At 37.6% G+C, this 20,862-nt stretch overlaps 1 protein-coding gene across 5 annotated transcripts in view; it reads left to right on the top strand.

Moving 5' to 3' along the window:
- AKAP3 (A-kinase anchoring protein 3) overlaps positions 1 to 20,862 on the top strand; it is a 37,810-nt gene that overhangs the window by 15,556 nt on the left and 1,392 nt on the right. For 4 of the 5 annotated variants that reach the window (XM_055315507.1, XM_055315506.1, XM_055315509.1 and 1 more), the window contains one exon: positions 2,698 to 5,049. In XM_055315507.1, the coding sequence (XP_055171482.1) occupies positions 2,698 to 5,049 (2,352 nt within the window). The remainder of the gene's footprint in view (positions 1 to 2,697; positions 5,050 to 20,862) is intronic. The other variant, XM_055315510.1, reaches the window with a different exon arrangement.

Raw genomic sequence — 20,862 nt, 5'->3', positions numbered from 1 at the left:
CATACTGACCATAGTTAATTATACTGTATTGTATATCGGATGTTGCAAAGAAAGTAGATCTTAAGCATTCTTATCACAAGAAAATTAATTTTGAACTATGTGTGGTGAAGGATGTTAACTACACTTATTGTGATCATTTTGCAATATACACAAATATTGAGTCACTATATTGCCCATTTGAAACTAATATAATTTTGTCAATTAAATCTCAATAAAAAATAATAAACTTTCAGCATGCATCAAAAGTAATCACAGAAACACAAGACTCCCCTGTCCAGAAATCAAAGAGCTCTTCTTCCAAGTGGACACAAAATTCTTAATTACTTTGAGATTGAGATGGGCAAAAAATACTAGCAAAACAAACTTTCCATTGTTTTACCCAACAGAGAATAGATCTCTATAAACAATTAGTCCATTAAAGAGATCCCTGCCACCAATGACTATTAGCCCTAAAGGAACAAAACTGAAAAGCCAATGCAAAATTAATACAGAGGAAAATTAAAACTAGAAAAAAAACAGAATATCTGCAAAGTTCTATTGCCACCTTAGATTCACTTCTGAGGTCAAAGAAAAAGAATGCATGCACCTAGTACACTTCCCTCAGGTAAACTCTGTTAGGTGAATCTATTGGACATCTTGGCAAAGACTTCAAAAACTGTTAAAAGATCATTTTTAGAGAAGGATGAAATAATGACTTTCATACATGTATAAAAATAAACTCATGGTGGGGCTCAGACTGGGTGCCTCAGTCCTTTAAGTGTCAGACTCTTGATCTCAGATCTTGATCTCATGGTCATTAGCTCAAGACTCGTGTTGGGCTCCATGCTGGATGTGGAGCCTGCTTTTAATTAATTAATTAATTAACTAACTAATTAATTAATTAAAATAACGTGGTAAAGATTTTAATCATTAACAAGGAACTGGTGAGGTTCAAAGGAGAATTAAAGAAAAAAACCACATATTATAGATCAGGAATATTGAAGTGAATGTGCAAATGGAGGCAAAACACAGTGGAACCTTCTCTGGTCAGAATTAACATGTATAAACAAGAATTATACTGCAATTGCTATCCATTATCTAAAAGATTGTAACATAGCTTCAAGAGAATCAGAATCAGAAAATGTGGAAGGCTGTGCTATAGCTTATGCATAGTTTTCCACTGAAGTATGAAATTTCCCTAAAGTAGCTATTATTCAAATTAGGAGAACCATTTAAAAGGACTTTGCCCCAAACACCATGGCCCACAGACAGGTTAAACCAGGCCCATAGCAGACTGGCGAAACTTTTCTCTGCTTTCCAAGTCATCAAAACATAGCAGTGTACTGCAGGTATGGAGAGCCAATTCTAGAGTCAGAACTGGATTTGAATACTAAACTCCATCATGTGGAGGCTATGAGATATTAGCCAATTTATGTAACCTAAGCTACGGTTTGCTCACCTATGAAACCAAAACAATACCTCTCCTGCAGTCTGTATATGAGGAGCAAGTGAAATAATGTGTGTAAAGCACTCAGCACAGTGCCTGGCAAACACAAGTATTTAAGAAATAGTAACTAGTAACTTATGTGACACTTGGTAGTTAAAATACCAAATTATTCTTTAAAAATGGACAATACTTGTAGTCATTCCTAGATAGACATTACTCTAATAATCACAGTGCTCCTTTACATTTGATAGTAAATAGGACATTTTCACTTCTTATTTTGGTCTATGTTCAGATGAAAATTATAAATTGCAATGGGGGAATATATAAATATGTACATGTGCTTATCACAGATAGTGTCCATTAAAGGATCTATATTCGTTCAAAACTAATAATTGTCCACAGATATTAACTCATTAATTATAAATTAAATTGTTCAGTTAAGTGATATCAAATAGTTCATTGGAAACCATTTAACATATCGAGACTGTGCTTGTATAGCCCAGCAAAGTGATTAATTATGCACAATTGTCCTTGAATTCTCTAATTTTTTGAAAACTATAGTTGTACTAAGAGACCTAAATAAAAACAGGTAAGCCCTAGAAAATAGCAAGTAATACAAATATAAGAAAATTTTGATTCAGTTTAAATGCTAATTCTGCTACATAGCTGTAAATATCAGATCTTAAGGATGTATGTTGTTAAAAGCAGTACTGTAGTGTCTGAGAGCATAGGCTCTAGAGTCAGACTACATGCATTGGAACTCCTGCTCCATCAGTGATTATCTGTATAACTTCAGATCAGTAACTAACTTGATTTTTCCTTTCTTCAGTTCCCTCCTCTGTAAAATGCATATAATAAGAGAGCCAACATTTAAGTTTACTGCAAGAATAATGTTAAGTGAGGGGATGCCTGAGTGGCTCAGTAGGTTAAACGTCTGCCTTGGCTCAGGTCATGATCTCAGGGTCCTGGGATGAAGCCCTGCTCAGCAGGGATTCTGCTTCTCCTTCTCTCTTTACCCCTCCCCCTCACTCATGTACCTTCTCTCTCACTTTAATAAATAAAATCATTTAAAAAATACTAAAAAAGAATACTAATAAGTGAGATAATAGTCTTAAAATACTTGGAATAGTGCCTGATACATACTAAGCACTCAATACATGTTGGTTACTTTTATTGTAATGATACAGCAGTTAAGGCTGGAGAGAGGTGACCATTTTTGTAACTAGTCTTTGAGTTTGTCCTGAATGTCCCATATCTTTACTTTGTTATAGTCGGATGAATCCTTGTCTATTTTTAAGGAAGCTTCAACTGATCCTATCAGAGTGCTCAGCTGGCTCCGCAGAGACCTGGAAAAAAGTACAGCAGGGTTTCAAAATGTTAGATTCAAGCCTGGAGAATCCTCATTTAATGGGGAAATGAGCAACTTAGGAGATCCCCGCAAGGGTTTCTCTGTGGACTATTATAATTCCACCACCAAGGGCAGTCCAGGAAGATTGCATTTTGAGATGAGTCACAGAGAGAACCCTGTCCAGGGTCCCAGTGTCCAACTTGGTAATGGAAGTTCAGTAGATGAAGTTTCCTTCTATGCTAACCGCCTCACAAATCTAGTCATAGCCATGGCCCGCAAGGAAATCAATGAGAGGATAGATGGCTCTGAAAACAGATGTATCCATCAGTCATTGTACATGGGAGATGAACCCACACCCAACAAAAGCCTGAGTAAGGTGGCATCAGAGCTGGTGAATGAGACTGTCTCTGCATGTTCCAAGAATACTACCTCAGATAAGGCTCCAGGCTCTGGTGACAGAGCCTCAGGATTTTTACAAAGTCCTCCAAATTTGAAATATAAGACCACTCTGAAGATCAAGGAGAGCACCAAGGAAAGCAAGGGTCCAGATGACAAGCCTCCTTCTAAGAAGTCTTTCTTCTATAAGGAGGTGTTTGAATCTCGTAATGCAGGTGATGCCAAAGAGGGTGGAAGGTCCTTACCTGGGGAGAGAAAGATGTTCAGAGGGCAGGAAAAGCCTGATGACTTTACAGCTTCTGTTAGTCAAGGGATCATGACCTATGCTAACAGTGTGGTATCTGATATGATGGTTTCCATCATGAAGACACTGAGGATCCAAGTGAAGGACACAACAATTGCCACCATTCTGCTAAAGAAGGTACTGCTGAAGCATGCAAAAGAAGTTGTCTCAGATCTCATTGACTCCTTCATGAAGAACCTCCACAACGTCACAGGGACCCTCATGACTGATTCAGACTTTGTCTCAGCTGTAAAAAGAAGTCTGTTCTCTCATGGAAGCCAGAAGGCTACAGATATCATGGATGCCATGCTGGGTAAGCTATACACTGTAATGTTTGCAAAGAAACCTCCTGAAAATCTGAGGAAAACCAAGGACAAGTCTGAGAGTTACTCCCTTGTCTCCATGAAAGGGATGTGTGACCCTAAAAACCAAAATACAAACTTTGCAAGCATGAAATCTGAAGGTAAATTGAGGGAAAAAATGTACTCTCCTGCATCCAAACCAGAGAAAGAGAAGACTTGTGCTGAAACTCTGGGTGAACACATTATCAAGGAGGGATTGACCTTTTGGCATAAAAATCAACAAAAAGAAGGAAAATCTCCAGGTTTCCAAAGGGCAACATTTGCAGCTCCCAACAAACAGTACAAGCCTGTACCAGACATCCCTCTGGGATATCCTCTGGATACTTGCAACCTCAGTCCCCCTATGCATCACCGAGAGAAACCTGAGAATTTTATATGTGATTCAGACTCCTGGGCCAAGGATCTGATCGTATCTGCCTTACTTCTGATTCAATACCACCTGGCCCAGGGAGGAAGCATGGATGCACAGAGTTTCCTTGAAGCTGCTGGCAGCACCAACTTGCCTGCCAACAAGTCCCCTGTAGTTTCTGATGAGTCCAGCCTTAAATCTCCTCAAATGGGAGGTGACCAAGAAGAAGCAGAAAAGAAGGATCTAATGAGTGTTTTCTTTAATTTTATCCGGAATTTACTTGGTGAGACCATTTTCAAGAGTGACTGTAGCTCTGAACCCAAGGTACCAGAACAGCCAATTAAGGAAGAATATAGCCACCAGTGTGAAAGACCTATAACCCCTTCTCCCATCAAAGTAAGTGAAGGCGATGAGACTGGTGGTACCTTTGCTGGGCTGACCAAGATGGTTGCTAACCAGCTAGATGGCCACATGAATGGGCAAATGGTAGAACATCTAATGGACTCAGTGATGAAGTTATGTCTTATTATTGCCAAGTCCTGTGACTCTCCCTTGGCAGAGCTAGGAGATGATAAGTCTGGAGATGCGAGCAGGCCAACTTCAGCCTTCCCAGATAGTTTATATGAGTGTTTACCAGTCAAGGGCACAGGGACAGCAGAAACGCTCCTGCAGAATGCCTATCAATCTATCCATAATGAACTGAGAGGTATATCAGGACAGCCCCCTGAAGGATGTACAGCACCCAAAGTGATCGTCAGCAATCATAGCCTAAGTGATACAGTTCAGAACAAGCAACTGCAAGCGGTACTTCAGTGGGTAGCTGCATCTGAACTAAATGTCCCTATTTTGTACTTTGCTGGTGACGACGAAGGAATCCAGGAGAAGGTAAGGAAGTAGAGTCAGAGGAATTTGGAAAGATTTGTTAATGGTTAAGTAGGGTTTTAAGTTCTGTTTTCTTTCTGAATGGGAAGATAGCTACAAGTGTAGGCTGGGGAAGGGAGAATTTGAAGATGCACCTTGGCAGAGATAATGGATAAAGTAAAATTGGATTTTGCCCAATAAAAGGCATATCAAAAAAGAAAAGGGATACTATATATATATATATATATATATATATATATATATATATATATATATCACCTGCTGGGAGGCATCCTGGAAATGTATTGAGGAGGCAGGAGGTTAGGGTAAAGGATCTAGGTTTATACCCTTTCAAATTTGTCATTACTCTCTCAGCTCATTGTCTAGGAAGTGTTGGGGATTTGAGAGATTCAATAATAACATCCCTCTTCCCCTTACTCTAAGTTCTGAATCAACTGAGAAGTAAGACTAAAGAATAAGGCAGATGAGAAATCAACCTATCACTATTATTACTGAAAACGGTAAGTGTGTGCCTTCTAACTCCTTGCTCTTCCCAGTGTAGGCCTTGGAACTGCTTACTGAAGAGAATTGTGCATGTGTCTGGTAAAAGTGGCATATAACTGTACAGGCAGACCTCAAAGGCATTGTGGGTTCTGTTCTAGACCACTGCAATAAAGCAAAGTCAAATGAATTTTTTTTGGTTTCCCAGTATACTGTACTATAGTCTACTAAGTGTGCAAAAGCATTATTTCAAAGAAAAGGGCATACTTAAATTTAAAAAATGCTTTATTGTGATGAGTACTGGGTGCTATATGTTGGCAAACTGAATTTAAATTTAAAAAATAAAAGATGCAAAAGATTAAAAAAATTAAAAATGCTTTTTTGCTAGAAATGCTAACCATCATTTGAGCTATTAGCAAGTATATCACTAGTCAAGATCACTACAACAAATATAATAAGGATGGAAATGTTTGAAATATTTCTAGAATTAACAAAATATGACATACAGAGTGAACAAATGCTGTCAGAAAAATGGCACCAATAGATTTGCTTGGTGCAGGGTTTCACTTTGTAAAAAACGGAGTATCTGCAAAGCACAATAGAGAAAAAACATAATGAAACAAGTATATGAGTTTCAGGTGTACATTATAATTTGATATCTGTACATACTACAAAGTGATCATCACCATAGGTATAGTTACCATCCCTCACCCCACAATTCAGCTCTTTGACCCATTTCACCCACCCCTAACCCAGTTTCCTTCTGGTAAACACCCGTCTGTTCTCTGTATTTGAGTTTGTTTTGTTTTGTTTTTAAGAGTCCACATATAGATGAAATCATACAGTATTTGTCTTTCTCTGTCTGACTCATTTCACTTAGCATAACTTGTCCACCTTCAAGTTGTCAAAATTTTCTCCTTTTTATGGCTGAGTAGTATTCCATTACACACACACACACACACACACACAGCCCATACTTTCTTTATCCATTTATCCATTAAAGGACCCTCGGATTTTTTCCACATCTTTACTACTGTAGGAAATGCTGCAGTGAACATAGAGGTACATATAGCTTTTCAAATTTGTGGTTTTGTATTTTATAGATAAATACCCAGAAGTGGAATTGCTGGATCATATGGTAGTTCTACTTTTACTTTTTTAAAGCATCTCCATACTGTTTGCCTCAGTGGCTGTACCAATTTACATTTCCACCAATAGTGTATGAGGACTTCTTTCTCTCCACATCTTCTCTCTCCACGTCTTCTCCAACACTTGTTATTCCTTGCCTTTTTTATAATAGTCATTCTGACAAGTGTAAGGTGATATTTTATTGTGGTTTTGATTTGCCTTTTCCTGATAATTAGTAATATTGAACATCTTCCCAACATCTTTTCATGTCCCTGTTGACAATCTGTCTTCTTTCAAAAACTGTCTATTCAGATCTTCTGTCCATTTTTTGTTAGAGTGTTTTAAAAATGTATTATTATCGAACATAGTCAACATACAATGTATTAGTTTTGGGTGTACAAGGTAGTAATTTTACAATTCTCAGTGCTCACCATAATAAGTGTAGTCAGCACCTTTCACCATATGAGGTTATTACAATGTATTGACCATACTCTCTATGCTGGACTTTTCATCTCCATGACTTTATAACTAGAACTTTGTACCTTTTATTCTCTTTGACCAATTTTGCCCATCTTCCAGCCTCCTTCCTTCTGGCAACCCCCAGTTTGTTCTCTGTATTTAAGAGTCTTTTTGTTTGTTGTTTATTTATTCATTTGTTTTGTATTTTTAGATTCCACATATAAGTGAAAACATGTAACATTTGTCTTTCTCTGACTTATCTTTTAATTGAGTTGCTTGGTTTTTTGTTGTTGTATGAATTCTTCATATATTTTGGATATTAACCTCTTATCAGATGTGTAATCTGTAAATATCTTCTCTCATTCAGTAGGCTGCCTTTTCATTTTGTTGACAGTTACCATTGCTTTGCAGAGGCTTTTTTGTTTGATGTAGTCCTATAAACAAAAATAAACAATTCTTACTTTGGTTTCCCTTGTCTTTGGAGCCAGGCTCAAAAATATTTAATCCATTTTGAGTTAATTTTTTATATAGTGTAAGATAGTGATCTAAGTTCATACTTTTGCATATTGCTATGCAGTTTCTTCAGCACCATTTATTGAATAAAACTGTCATTTCCCTATTGCACATTCCAAGCTTCTTTTTTGCAAATTAATTAACTATGTATGCTATGTATGTGTGGGTTTATTTCTGATCGATGTATTCTGTTCCATTGATGTTTGTGTCTGTTTTTTGTGACAATATCATACTTTTTTTGATAAGTATACCTTTGTAGTACAGTTTAAAATCAGGGAGCATGATACAAACAGCTTTGTTTTTTCTTTCTCAAGACTGCTTTGGCTATTTGTGGCTCCATACAAATTTTAGAATTATGTGTTCTAGTTCTGTGAAAAGTGCCACTGGGATTTTGATATGAATTGCACTGAATCTGTAGATTGTTTTGGGTAGTATGGACATTTTGACAATGTTAGTGCTTCCAATGCATGAGCATTTTATTTATTTACATTTACATTTATTTGTGTTATCTTCAATTTCTTTTATCAGTGTCTTGTAATTTTCATCTCACAGTTCTTTCACTTTCTTGGTTAAATTTATTTCTAGATATTTTATTCTTGATACAATTGTAAATGGGATTGTTTTAACTTCCCTTTTAAAAAATAATTTGTTATTATTGTATAAAAACAAAACAGATTTCTGTTTATAGATTTCTTTCCTGTAATTTTACTAAACTCATATATTAATTCTAACAGTTTTTTGGTGGAGTCATTAGGGTTTTATATATATATATATGTGTGTGTGTGTGTGTGTATATACACACATACCATATCATCTGTAATTAGAGACAATTTTACTTCTTCCTCCTTTCTGATTAGGGTGCCCTTCATTTTTTTTTTCTTGCCTAATTTCTGTGGTTAGGACTTCCAATAATATGTTGAATAAAAGTGCAAGAGTAGGCTTCCTTATCTTGTTCCTGATCTTACAGGAAAAGCTTTCAGCTATTCAGCACTGAGTATGGTATTAGCTGTGGTTTTGTCATAGATAGCTTTCATTATATTGGAGTAGGTTCCTCCTGTACCCACTTTGTTGAGTGTTTTTGTCATAAATGGATATTAAATTTTGTCACAAGCTTTTTTCTGCATCTATTGAGATGATCATATAACTTTTAACCTTAAATTTGTTAATGTGGTATATCATATTGATTGATTTGCAAATGTTGAGCGATCCTAGCATCCTAGGAATAAATCCCACTTGAGCATGGTATATGATTCTTTTATTATATTGTTGAATTTGGTTTGCTAATATTTTGTTGAGGATTTTGCATCTGTGTTTATTTGGGATATTGGCTTGTGATTTTAGTTTTTTCTGGTGTCCTTGTCTGGTTATGTTATCAGGATAATGCTGGCTATGTTAAGTTGAGTTTGGACGTGTTCTCTCCTCTTCAATTTTTTGGAAGAATTTGAGAAAGATAGGTAATAAATCTTCCTTAAATGTCTGGTAGAGTTCACCAGTGAAGCCTTCTGGCACTAGACATGTTTTGGGGGAGGTTTTTATTTATTTTTATTTTTTAAAAAAAGATTTCATTTATTTATGAGAGACAGAGAGAGAGAGAAAGAGAGAGAGAGAGAGACAGGCAGAGGGAGAAGCAGGCTCCATGCAGGGAGCCATATGTGGAACTCCATCCTGGGACTCCTGGGCCTAAGGCGGTGCTAAACCTCTGAGCCACCTGGGCTGCCTGGCTTTTAATTATTAACTCAATCTCCTTGCTAGTAATTGGCCTATTTAGAGTTTCTTAATGACTCAGTTTTGAAAGACTATATGTTTCTAGGAATTTATACATTTCTTCTAGGTTGTCCAATTTGTTGGCATGTGATTTTTCATAGTAGTCTCTTGTGATTCTTTGTGTATCTGTGGTATCAACTGTAACTTCTCTTTCGTTTCTGATTTTATTTGAGCTCTGTGTGTGTGTCCTTAGATGGAGTAAATCTCTTGCAAACAACAAAGAGATGAGTCTTGTTTTTCTTAACCATTTTGTTGATTATTTTCTATTTTTGTAGATCCTCTCTATTCCTTTCTTCTCTTGCTTCCTTCTCTCATGGGTTTAGCGATTTTCTTTAGTGTTATGTTTAGATTTCTTTCACATTACCTTACGTATCTGCTATAGATTTTTGCATTATAGTTGCCATGAGGTTTACATATAACATCCTATTTATACAAAAGCCTATTTTGAGTTGATAGCAAATTTGAGCACATTTTTAAGATTCTATATTTTTACTCCCCACCATATTCTATTTGTTTTTGATGTCCTATTTTACATCTTTTTATTTTGTATGTCCCTTAACTATTATAGTGACAGGTAATTTTGCTACTTTTGTCTTTTAACCTTTATATTAGCTTTATTGGTGGTTAATCTACCACTTTTACTTACATTTGCACTTTTCAGCGAGATTTTTACTGTCATATTTCTTTTTTTTGTATTTTTTTATTGGAGTTCAATTTACCAACATATATAGCATAATACCCAGTGCTCATCCCATCAAGTGCCCCCCTCAGTGCCTGTCACCCAGTCACCCCATCCCACCACCCACCTCCCCTTCCACTACCCCTGGTTCGTTTCCCAGAGTTAGGAGTCTCTCATGTTCTGTCATCCTCTCTGATATTTCCCACTCATTTTCTCTCCTTTCCCCTAGTGCCTTTTGTTTTTAGCTTAAAGAATTTCCTTTAAAATTTCTTATAAGGCTAGTTTAGTGTAATGAACTATTTTAGTTTTTGCTTTTCTGGGAAACTATCTTTCCTTCAATTTTGATTGATAACCTTGCAAGGTAGACTCTTCTCAGTTGGAAGATTTCATTTTCCTCCAGCACTTTGAATATATAATACCATTCCCTTTTGTCCTGCAAAGATTTTGCTGAAAAATCTACTGATAGTCTTATGGGGGCTCTCTTCTATTTTCTCTTCTAAGAGAAATGGTTTTTTTTTTCTTATTGTTTCAATATTCTCTCTTTAACTTTTGTTTTTTTTAAAGATTATTTATTTATTTATTTATTTATTTATTTATTTGAGAGAAAGAGAATGAGTAAGGGGAAGAGCAGAGGAGAGGGAGAAGCAGACACCCTGCTGAGCAGGGAGCCCGACATGGAGCTCGAACCTAGGACCCTGGGATCATGACCCAAGCTGAAGGCAGATACTTAAGCAACTGAGCCCATCCAGGCACCCCTTCTCTCTTGAACTATTGACATTTTAGTTATAAATAAAATTATTTCTTTCATTTCATTTTATGTGGAACTTTCCTTGCTTCCTGGAGCTAGGTGCCTTTCCTTCCCCAAGTTAGTGAAGTTTTTAGCCATTACTCCTTCAAATAAGTTTTCTACTGTTTTCTCTCACTTCTCCTTCTGGGACCCCTATAATAAAGATGTTATCCTGCTTGATGTTTTCCAAAGGTCTCTTAAGATATCCTTGCTTTTTAAAATTCATTTTTCTTTTTGCTGCTCTGATTGGGTCCTTTCCAGTGCTGTCCTCAGAGTTACTAATCATTCTACTTCATTTTATCTTCTGTTGAACAACTCTAGTGTATTTTTCTGTTTAACTATTGAATTCTTCAGCTCCATAACTTTTGTCTGATACTTTCTTATATTTTCCATCTCTTTGTTGAAGTTCTCACTGTGTTTATCCATTCTTCTCCTGAATTTGGTGTGCATCTTTATGACCACTACTTTGAACTCTTTATCTCTATTTTACTAAGATCTCTTTCTGAGATTTTGTCTTATTCTTTCATTTGGAACATATTCCTCTGTCTTCTCATTTTGTGTGACTTCTCTGTTTGTTTCTAAGTATTAGGTGAAACAGATCTTTTCCAGTCTTGCATGAGTGGCCTTATGTAGGAAATGAAACTTATTATTGTTCAACTTGCCCTAGCTTTTGGTTATTTCTTGGACCTTAGTGATTTTCTTGTTTAAAAAACTGTTAATTTAAATTCAATTTAATTAACATATACTATATTGTTAGTTTCCGAGGTAGAATTTAGTGATTCATCAGTTGCATATAACACCCAGTGCTCATTACTTCAAGTGCCCTCCTTAATGCTCATCACCCAATTATCCCATCTTCCCACCCACCTCCCTTCCAGCAACCCTCAGTTTGTTTCCTGTAGTTAAGAGTCTCTTATGGCTGTTTTCCTCACTCTGTTTTTATCTTATTTTATTTTTCCTTCTCTTCCTCTATGTTCATCTGTTTTGTTTCTTAAATTCCACATGAGTGAAATCATATGGTATTTGTCTTTCTCTGACTTATTCCACTTAGCATAATACTCTCTAGTTCCATCCACACATTATAAATGGCAAATTTTCATTCTTTTTGATGAATATATATTATATATTTTATATTTTATATATATATATATAATATCTTCTTTACCCATCATCTGTCAATGGACATCTGGGCTCTTTCCACATTTTGGCTACTATGGACATTGCTGCTATAAACGTTGGGGTGTATGTGCCCCTTCAAATTACTATGTTTGTATCCCTGGTAATGCAATTACTGGGTCATAGGGTAGTTCTATTTTTAACTTTTTTGAGGAACCTCCATACTGTTTTCTATAGTGGCTGCACTAGTTTGCATTTCAACTAACTGTACAAGAGGATTCCCCTTTCTCTGCATCCTCACCAACATGCACTGTTTCCTGAGTTGTTCATTTTAGTCATTCTGACCAGTGTGAGGTGGTGTCTCATTGTGGTTTTGATTTGTAGCTTGATTTGGTCTTTTTTTTTTTTTGATTTGGTCTTAATAAGTTCCAGTTATTGACCTATTTGGTGTGCCAACCTGTAAGGGAGGGATCTCAGTGCCGAGTTTCAGATTAATTGTAGGCCAGATCCTCAGGCAGCAACTTTTAAGGTACATCACAATTGTGATCCCTGATGACTTCCGGACGAGGAGATGTGGAGGTATTCCTAGATAACAGTTGCAAAAGTCATATATTTAGACACATGCATAAGCTCCTTTTTAGGAAGTATCAAAAAACTATGGCAAAGCCAAGGGACTGTACAAATTTGTTGTCTCTCTCCCCATGTTCCTTGGGGTGCCTCTGTAACCTCTGCATGTGTGGCAAGCCTGAAGCTTGCACCTCAGGCTGAAGCTCCAGGACAAGAATATAGGCCTTTTCCTCAGGAAGACTGGAGATGTGTTTCAGTATGCTGTCTGTGCAGTGATATGGGGTGGAAGCCTGCCAAAGTCTCAAAGATTGTTTCAGACCCATAAGACCCAGAAATGCAATTCCCTTTGGCCACCAGAGCCAGGTACTCAAAGAGCATCCCCTGTGTGGTTTGTGCCTGCCCACTGGCTGTGGCATGGTGAGCTGTGGCTGCAGTGTTCAGGAACAGGGTGCTTCCCCTTGAGCTAGCAGGCTGGGAGGTGGTGTAAAAATTGACATCTACCAGTACTGGCACCAACAGGCAAAAGGAAAACACAAAAATAGCTCCTTTCAATGCCTTCATCCCCAGAGAAAGTCCCAGCAGATTTCTGCCTCTCTGGCAGTTGAATAAATGAGTCTCCTTTGCATATAGTCTAGGAGCCTTTCAAACTGTTGCTTTTGTGCTGGGTTCCAGGATGAGTGGGTTTGTGTGTAAACCCTTTAAAAACAGATTTTTTATTCCCTATACAGCCTTTTGGTTCTCCTGGAAGTAAACCCCATTGGTTTTTAAGACCAGACACTTTGGGAACTTATCTCTCTGGTAGAGTTCATAAGGGCTGGGGTGCCTGATAGGCACAGACCCCTCATTCCCCAGGGACAAGCTCCATTTTATGTGATTCCTCCTGATTGTAGATCCCTGTGCCTAGAGTTGGGTTTCTTGCTCAACCATGTCTCTGCTTCTCCTACCCATCTTGATATGGCTCTTTTATTCTTTCTTGTGGAAGCACTGTTCAGCTAGCTTTTGGGTCCTTTTCAGAGAGAATTGTTCCATATGTAGCTTTAGATTTGTTGTGTTTGTGGGAGGAGATGAGTTCAGGATCCCTTTATGTTGTCATTTTGAATCCTCCTCTGAAAGGAAATTTTGAGGCTGGAAAGCATGAGTGTTTATGCAAGTTGCTGCTTCAAGGTAATGTAGAGGAATTAAAAAAGAGAGCATCCCTATAAAACACACACACACACACACACACCCTGAGGACTTTTGATGATTTCATCTCAATTGAGAGAAATAGAATAGCACCAATTAAGTAGTAAGCATGGCATGAAAAGCTGGAATTATTTATAAAAATAATTAATCCTCATAGAAACCAGAGGATATGGAAGAAGAGAGTTTCTCTGTTTAATAAGTGGTATTAGTAGTAACCCTTATATAACTGAGTTACTTGGTTTATCTGAGGCCTGGGAAGACACAGGATTGTATAATATCCAGATAAGGCTATACTAAACAAGAAACTGTATGATTTTGACTTGCTACTCAAAGTGGATATGTGAACCAACAGCATTGGCACCACCTGAGAGCTTGTTATAAGTACAGAATCTCAAGCCACACTCACACTCTACTGATTTAGAAACTCAAGCAAAATCCCCAGGTCATATGTGTGCACATTTAAGTTTGAGCCAGAAGACAGGGCATGGCATTCCGATCTGAGATACATCCCTGAGTTCTTGGCAAGTTCTGTCTCTTTACAGTTTTCCCAGTCTGTAAGACAACTATTTTGGGACATAACAATTAACAGAGGGGAGCTATTTTCACAAAAGCTTTAAACTGATGGAAAACAATCTAAAAAGCATAAGTTTCATGTGTATAATGTGTGAAATGCTTTTGTTCCATAGCCAGCTTTTAAGTTAAACCCAACATACATAACATACATAATACATTTTGGTTTTATATTATTTTTAATTAAAATATTTATAATATACTTATCCAAAATGAAGGTAACATACTTGCATTCCACACATACACACGCGCGCGCGCGCACACACACACACACACACACATACATTTTTGCCCACTGTAAAGATAATGATCATCTAAAAGAATGGGCAACAGCACATCCAAATTTTAACTAATGAGTAGATTGCATTGAATATTAGTATATTTTTAATAAAATTTGGATGAAGTATACATCAAAGAAACTACCTAAAAATGATCTGAGATTTTTTTGGAAAGAGATTTAATTAATATATGGAAATACTCTCATGCTGATGCAGTAACTCTGGAATGCCCACGAACCTAGTTCCTTTAAACAAATTTGTATACATATTTGAATAGATAATATGTGCATAGTACTAAATCAAAAGGCACAAAAAGCATAGATAAAATTAAGGTTTTTTTTCTATCCTTATCTCCCAACCCATTTCCTTCCCTGAAGAAAACCTTTCTGAGCAATTTCTTCTTTATCCTTCCAGAAGTACATACGTATACAGACGCAAATACTTAGAGGTATATATTTTTTTCTTTAAGTCACAAATGTTAGTACCATATTATATATATTCTTTTCTGCAGCATATTTAGCTGCCGCATTCTTTTTTAGTGGCTACATATTATTGTATAAAGATGCTGTATTCAACCACTCTCCTACGTATGGACATTTCAGTTGCTAATATTTTGTTCAAATGCAATGCTGAATGCACAGATTTAAACATCTCTGTATGTGCTGAATGCCTAGGAAAAACATTTCAAGATGTCTTTGAAAAATGTATTTGTATATTAGATATGTATTTCCAAGTTGCCTTCCATAGAGCATGCATCAATTTGCACACCTATTAAAACAATATGAGAGTGCCCATTTCCCATGCTTTATCCAATAGTGAGTGCCAAACTTTTGATCTTTGCTGAATGTTACCTTGCTTTGCACTTGTCTTATTAGGAATTAAGGTAGATATCTTTTGTTATGTTTAAGAACCACTTGAATTTCCTTTTTCATGGATGAATTGTGTATAACCTCTGCCTATTTCTCTACTGGATTGCTAGTCTTTTTCTTATTGACCTGTAAGAATTTTCATATGTGTAAGAAAATTAGCCTTTATGATATTAAATACAGTTTTTTGTCATCTGTCTTTTGATTGTTTTTTTCTTTCTTTTTGCCATACAGAATTTTTAAAATGCTTATGTAGTCAGATCTAAGTAACTTTTCAAGTTTTTTTCCTGGATTCTGTGTCATATTTTGGAAGTCATTCTACACAACAACGTATTAACAAAACTTACCCATGTTTTCTTCTAGTTCTTTTGATTTTTTTAAAAATATTTAAGACTTTGATCCATTTTCAAATCATTTTTATACAAGGTATGAGGTAGGGATGCAGTCTCTCTCTCTTTTCTTTTTTTTTCCAGAAGCCTACCTGCCTTTGGTTCTTTTCTTGAATTTTCTGTTCTGTTCCATTGAATTGTCAACTCTTACTATTTTAATAGCATACTGTTTTCATTATTGTTATTCTGTAATGTGTTTTAATATCTGATAAGACCAGGGACTGCTTATTTTTCTATCTCAGGACTTTCTAGGGTACATTTCAGTTTCTGTCCCCCAGCCACAAGTAACCACTTACCTGTTTCCTATCATTATAGATTTACCTATCATTTTTTTATGACAGAGCCATAAAATATGTAGTCTTTTATATCTGGCTCTTCACATTTAGCACAATACTTTTGAGGTTTATCCATGTTGTAGTATTTATCAGTTCATTTCTTTTTATTGCTGAATAGTATTTCAAGAAATGGATATATTGCATTTTGTTTATCCATTCACTGGCTGATGGGATTGTTTTCACTTTTTTGCTATTAAGAATAATGCCACTGTGAATATTCACATACAAGTCTTTGTGTGGACATATGTTCTCATTTCTCCTGGGTAACAAGGAGTGGGATTGCTACCTCTTAAATAAGTATAATTCTTAAGAAACTGCCAAATTGTTTTCCAAGAGGACTGTACCATTTTACATTCCCACCAGCAATTTATGTGGGTTTTGATTTCTCCACATTCTTATCATTATTCTTAACTTTCTTCTTAACTTTCCAGAGTCTATGTAGAATCAGTAGTTACCACTTAAACTGTGGGGTCTCACTACTTATGAGACCCTTATGTTGTAGTTAGTTATTTTATATAATCTGCATATATTGGAAAAATCTTTAGACAGTGTTTTTTTTTTTTGCTCTCAAACAGCTGTACATCATTTAATTTTGTTTCACTTTATTGTGCTTTGCAGATACTGTGTTCTTTACAAACTTGAAGGTTTGTGGCAACCTTGTGTCAGTCAAGCAAGTCCATTGGCACATTTTTCCAACAGCACATGCTCATTCTATATCTCTGTCAACTTGGGTAATTCTTACAATATTTAAAAGATTTTCATTATTTGTTATGGTGATCTGTAATCAGCGATTAAAATTCACTGGAAACTCCAATGATGGTTGGCATATTCTAGCAATAAAGTATTTTAAAATTATGTACATTGTTTTTTAGACATATGCTATTGCACACTTAATAGTGTAAACATAATTTTTTTTAAATAATAAATTTATTTTTTATTGGTGTTCAATTTGCCAACATACAGAATAACACCCAGTGCTCATCCCGTCAAGTGTCCCCCTCCGTGCCCGTCACCCATTCACCCCCACCCCCCGCCCTCCTCCCCTTCCACCACCCCTGGTTCATTTCCCAGAGTTAGAAGTCTTTATGTTCTGTGTCCCTTTCTGATATGCATCGGGAAACCAAAAAATTTGAGTCGCCTTATTGTGGTATCACTTTATTGTGGTAGTCTTGAACTGAACCCACAATATCTTCAAGGTATGCCTGTATTTTAAAGAACGGAGAAAAAAAATATTGTTTATATTGAGATTTTTGCTGTTTCTTTTGTTCTTCATTTATTCCTGATGTTTCCAGCTTCCTTCTGACATCATTTTCCTTCTGTCTAAAGAATCAGAACATATTTTTCTGGCAATGATATTACATCTTTTAGTTTTCTTTAATCTGAAAAACATTTTGGACTTTTCTCCTGAAGTATATGATTTTTTTTTTTTTTTTAGAAGTCCATGTTCTTTTTTTTTTAGTTTTTTTTTATAAAATTAATTATTATGGTGTTCCATTTACAAATACAGAATAACACCCAGTGCTCAATCCGTCACGTGTACCCCAGTGCCCGTCCCCAATCACCACACCCCCACCACTCTCCCCCTCACCACCTAGTTTCATTCCCCGAGTTAGACGTCTTTATGTTCTGTCTACCTTTTGAATAATTCAACAATTTTTCTCCCTTCTTATATTCCCTTTTCGTATCTTCATATTCCCAAATGAATGAGAAAATACACCGTTTGTCCTTTCTCGGTTACTGTTGGCCAGTTCAAACGGTTGTTGCCTGAGTTCTCCTCTGGGATTGATGGAATCTTGTCTTCTCATTTGGTTCTTTCATTATTTTGAGTTTATCTTTGTGTATGGTGCAAGAGAGTGGTCAGATTCATTCTTTAGCATGTGGATGTCCATTTTCCAGCACCATTTATGAAGAGACTTTGTCTTTTTTAGAGGATGGTTCTTACCTCCTTTATCGCATATTAGTTGAGCCCTAAGTTCAGGGTTCCACTTTTGGCGTTCTCTGTTTGTTCCATTGATCTATATGTCTGTTTTTTGTGCAGTACCACACTGCCTTGATGAACACAGCTTTGTAGTACAACTGAAATTGGTTGCGGCCGATATGGTTTTCTTTTTTATAAATTCCCTGCTGTTGGGGTTTTCTGATTTCCACACAATCTTAAAAATAATTTGTTCTAAGTTAGAAGAAAGGTCCATGGTATTTTGTAGGATTGCATTATACGTGTAAATTGCCTGGGGTAACATGCCAATTCTTCACAATATTAATTCTGCCATCCAAGAGAGTGGAACATTTTTTCAACTCTCTTTGTGTATACCTCACTTTCTTTCAGAAGGTTCTGTTATTTAGGGTATATTTTGAGAACATTTGAATGGTAATGGTTCTCAACCCTTTTATTTTCAGGTTGTCGGTGTTTTCTGTTAAAATGATGTCTCTTGTAAGACAGAAATAGAGGGGTCCTGTTTTTTATTCTAGTCTGAAAACACTGCGCCTTTTGCTGGGGTTCATAAGCTTCCCGTTCAGGTTATTGAACTCTTCTTAATGGGTTTTAATGGAGTCCCTTTAAAATTTCTTGCAGAGTAGGTTTGGGAGGTCACATATTCTTTAAGTTTCCTGCCAGTTTGGACGCTCTTTATCTCTCCTTCCATTCTTGATCTGAGAGTGTGGATAAAGTTTCTGGATGCATGATTTCACATTTCAGGACCCTGACTATATCTGCCAGCCCTTTCTGGCCTGCCAGGTCTCTGTGGAGAGTGTCAGCTGTTACCTTATATTCCTCCATGAAAGTCAGGATCTTCAAGTTCTTGCTGCTTAAGGCCTTTCTTTATCTTTGAATTTGCAAGCTTCACTATTAGATGTCTAGGTGTTGAACGGTTATTAATTGAATTTAGGGGGGGACTCTCTATTCCTGGATCTGAATGCCTGTTTCCCTTCCAGATTGGGAAAGTTTTTCAGCAAGGATATTGTTCAAAGAATATTTCTGGCCTCTGTCCCTTCGCCGGCACCTCGGGAACCCAATTAAAGGTAGGTTTTTCTTCTCAGTCTGACGTTCTATTGCCCTTAATCTGTATTCTGGTCCTTCATTGTTTATCCTTTTTTCTCGCTTTCCCTTTGCCTTACCTTGTTTCTATGTCACCTCACTCGTTCTTCACCTCGTAACCTCGTCTGTTAGGATTCTAGTTTGGAATGCATCTCCTTCAATAGATTTCTTTAATGTCCTGCTGATTGGATCAAATTCTGCAGTCCTGACGTTCTCGTGAGGCCTTCATGCTTATTCAAGCGCACCCAGTAGCAGTAGACTAGTGGCTTGAATGGCTTTCAGACATGAAGTGTAATCAGATTTTGTAACTCAGTGGGAGGAGGGATGTTTTGATTATTTTCTTTTGAGTTGAGGTTTTCCTTTTGTCATTTTGCTCAGTGCAGAGTGGCCAGAAACAGTTGTATTGGAAAGGGGGAGGTATCACTGGTCGTTCTAGCTGGTTTCTTTGGGAGGAGGGGCCTGTTGCGTGATCTTTCAAGTGGTTAAGCACTTGGGGGGAGCTGCTTGCCCCTGCTGTGTAGGGCTCTGAGGGGGTTGTATACCCGCAGGCCCAGGAGGAACAGACAGCAGTAGTTGAATGGAACTCAGGAAGCAGGATTCAGCTCCGCAGGGAACTTGGGGCTCGGGGTCTGGGCTCTCCGTCCGCTGGCCTGGGAGGTCGGGGCGGGGCCGATGATCAGACTCAGCACGGGGCAGAGGTCACGCTGTTCGGGCCTCCGGGCCTCTGGGGGCCTGTTGGGAGCCGGATCTGGGCTGTTGTCCCGGCGCCTGTGCTCCGGGGCTGCGCTGTTGATTCGGCTCCCGACCTGAAAGCTCCCATCGCTGGAGCGCTCCCGAGCCCCTACGAGCTGTCACGCGTCCGGTCCCTCCTAGTGCCGGCGTGCAGCCCTTCGGGAGCTAGGCGCACTCTTACCGCGGCGCATGTGTTTGGTTTGTGTCCAGGGAGCGGGGCATCCCCGCCTGCTGGGTCCTGCTCCAAATCCTGCGAGCCCTTCCGCTCCGCCCGGAGAAGGTTGGTGCAGCTCCTGCTCTCCGGGCGGGGCTCTCCTGTCTGGGGACCTCGCCCCCGGCTCAGCCGCTCCACGCGGGGCCCCCCTCCCCCTGGAGGCCTATTGTTTCTTTAATTCTTTTTCCCGGTCTGCTACTTGATAGATAGAAGCGGCGACTTTCTCACTGTGCTTTCCAGTGGTCTCTTTTTACATTCAGGCGAATTCGTAAAAATTTTCAGGATGGTTGAAGGTTCATTAAGGTAATTTGGGTGGGGGCAGGTGATTTGGGGAGCATCTTGCTTTCCGCATCTTGCCCCTCTAATGAAGATGATTTTTAATCACAGGATTCTGACTGGGCAGTTCTTTTTAGTGCTTAGAAGTACTCTGCCATTTTTTTCTGACCTCTACGATTTCTGACCAGAAGTCTGCTATCATTTGCGTTGTTCTCTTATAAATAATGTGACCTGTTTTTATATTTTTTCTTTCTCTTTAATTTTTAGCAATTTGATTATGACAGATCCTAAAGTGAATTTCTTTGGGTTTATCTTATTTTAGATGAGTTTTTTTGATTTGTCAGTTATATCTTATGGTAAATTGGGTAAACTTTCATCCATTATTTCTTCAAGCATTTCTTTTGCACCACCCTTTTCTCCTCTCCTGGGATTCTAATGACATAAATG

Source organism: Nyctereutes procyonoides, unplaced genomic scaffold (assembly GCF_905146905.1).
Source record: "Nyctereutes procyonoides isolate TBG_1078 unplaced genomic scaffold, NYPRO_anot_genome, whole genome shotgun sequence".
NCBI classification, from domain to species: domain Eukaryota; kingdom Metazoa; phylum Chordata; class Mammalia; order Carnivora; family Canidae; genus Nyctereutes; species Nyctereutes procyonoides.
The sequence above is the reverse complement of the archived record's forward strand: the minus strand, read 5'-3'. Positions and strand labels throughout refer to the sequence as shown.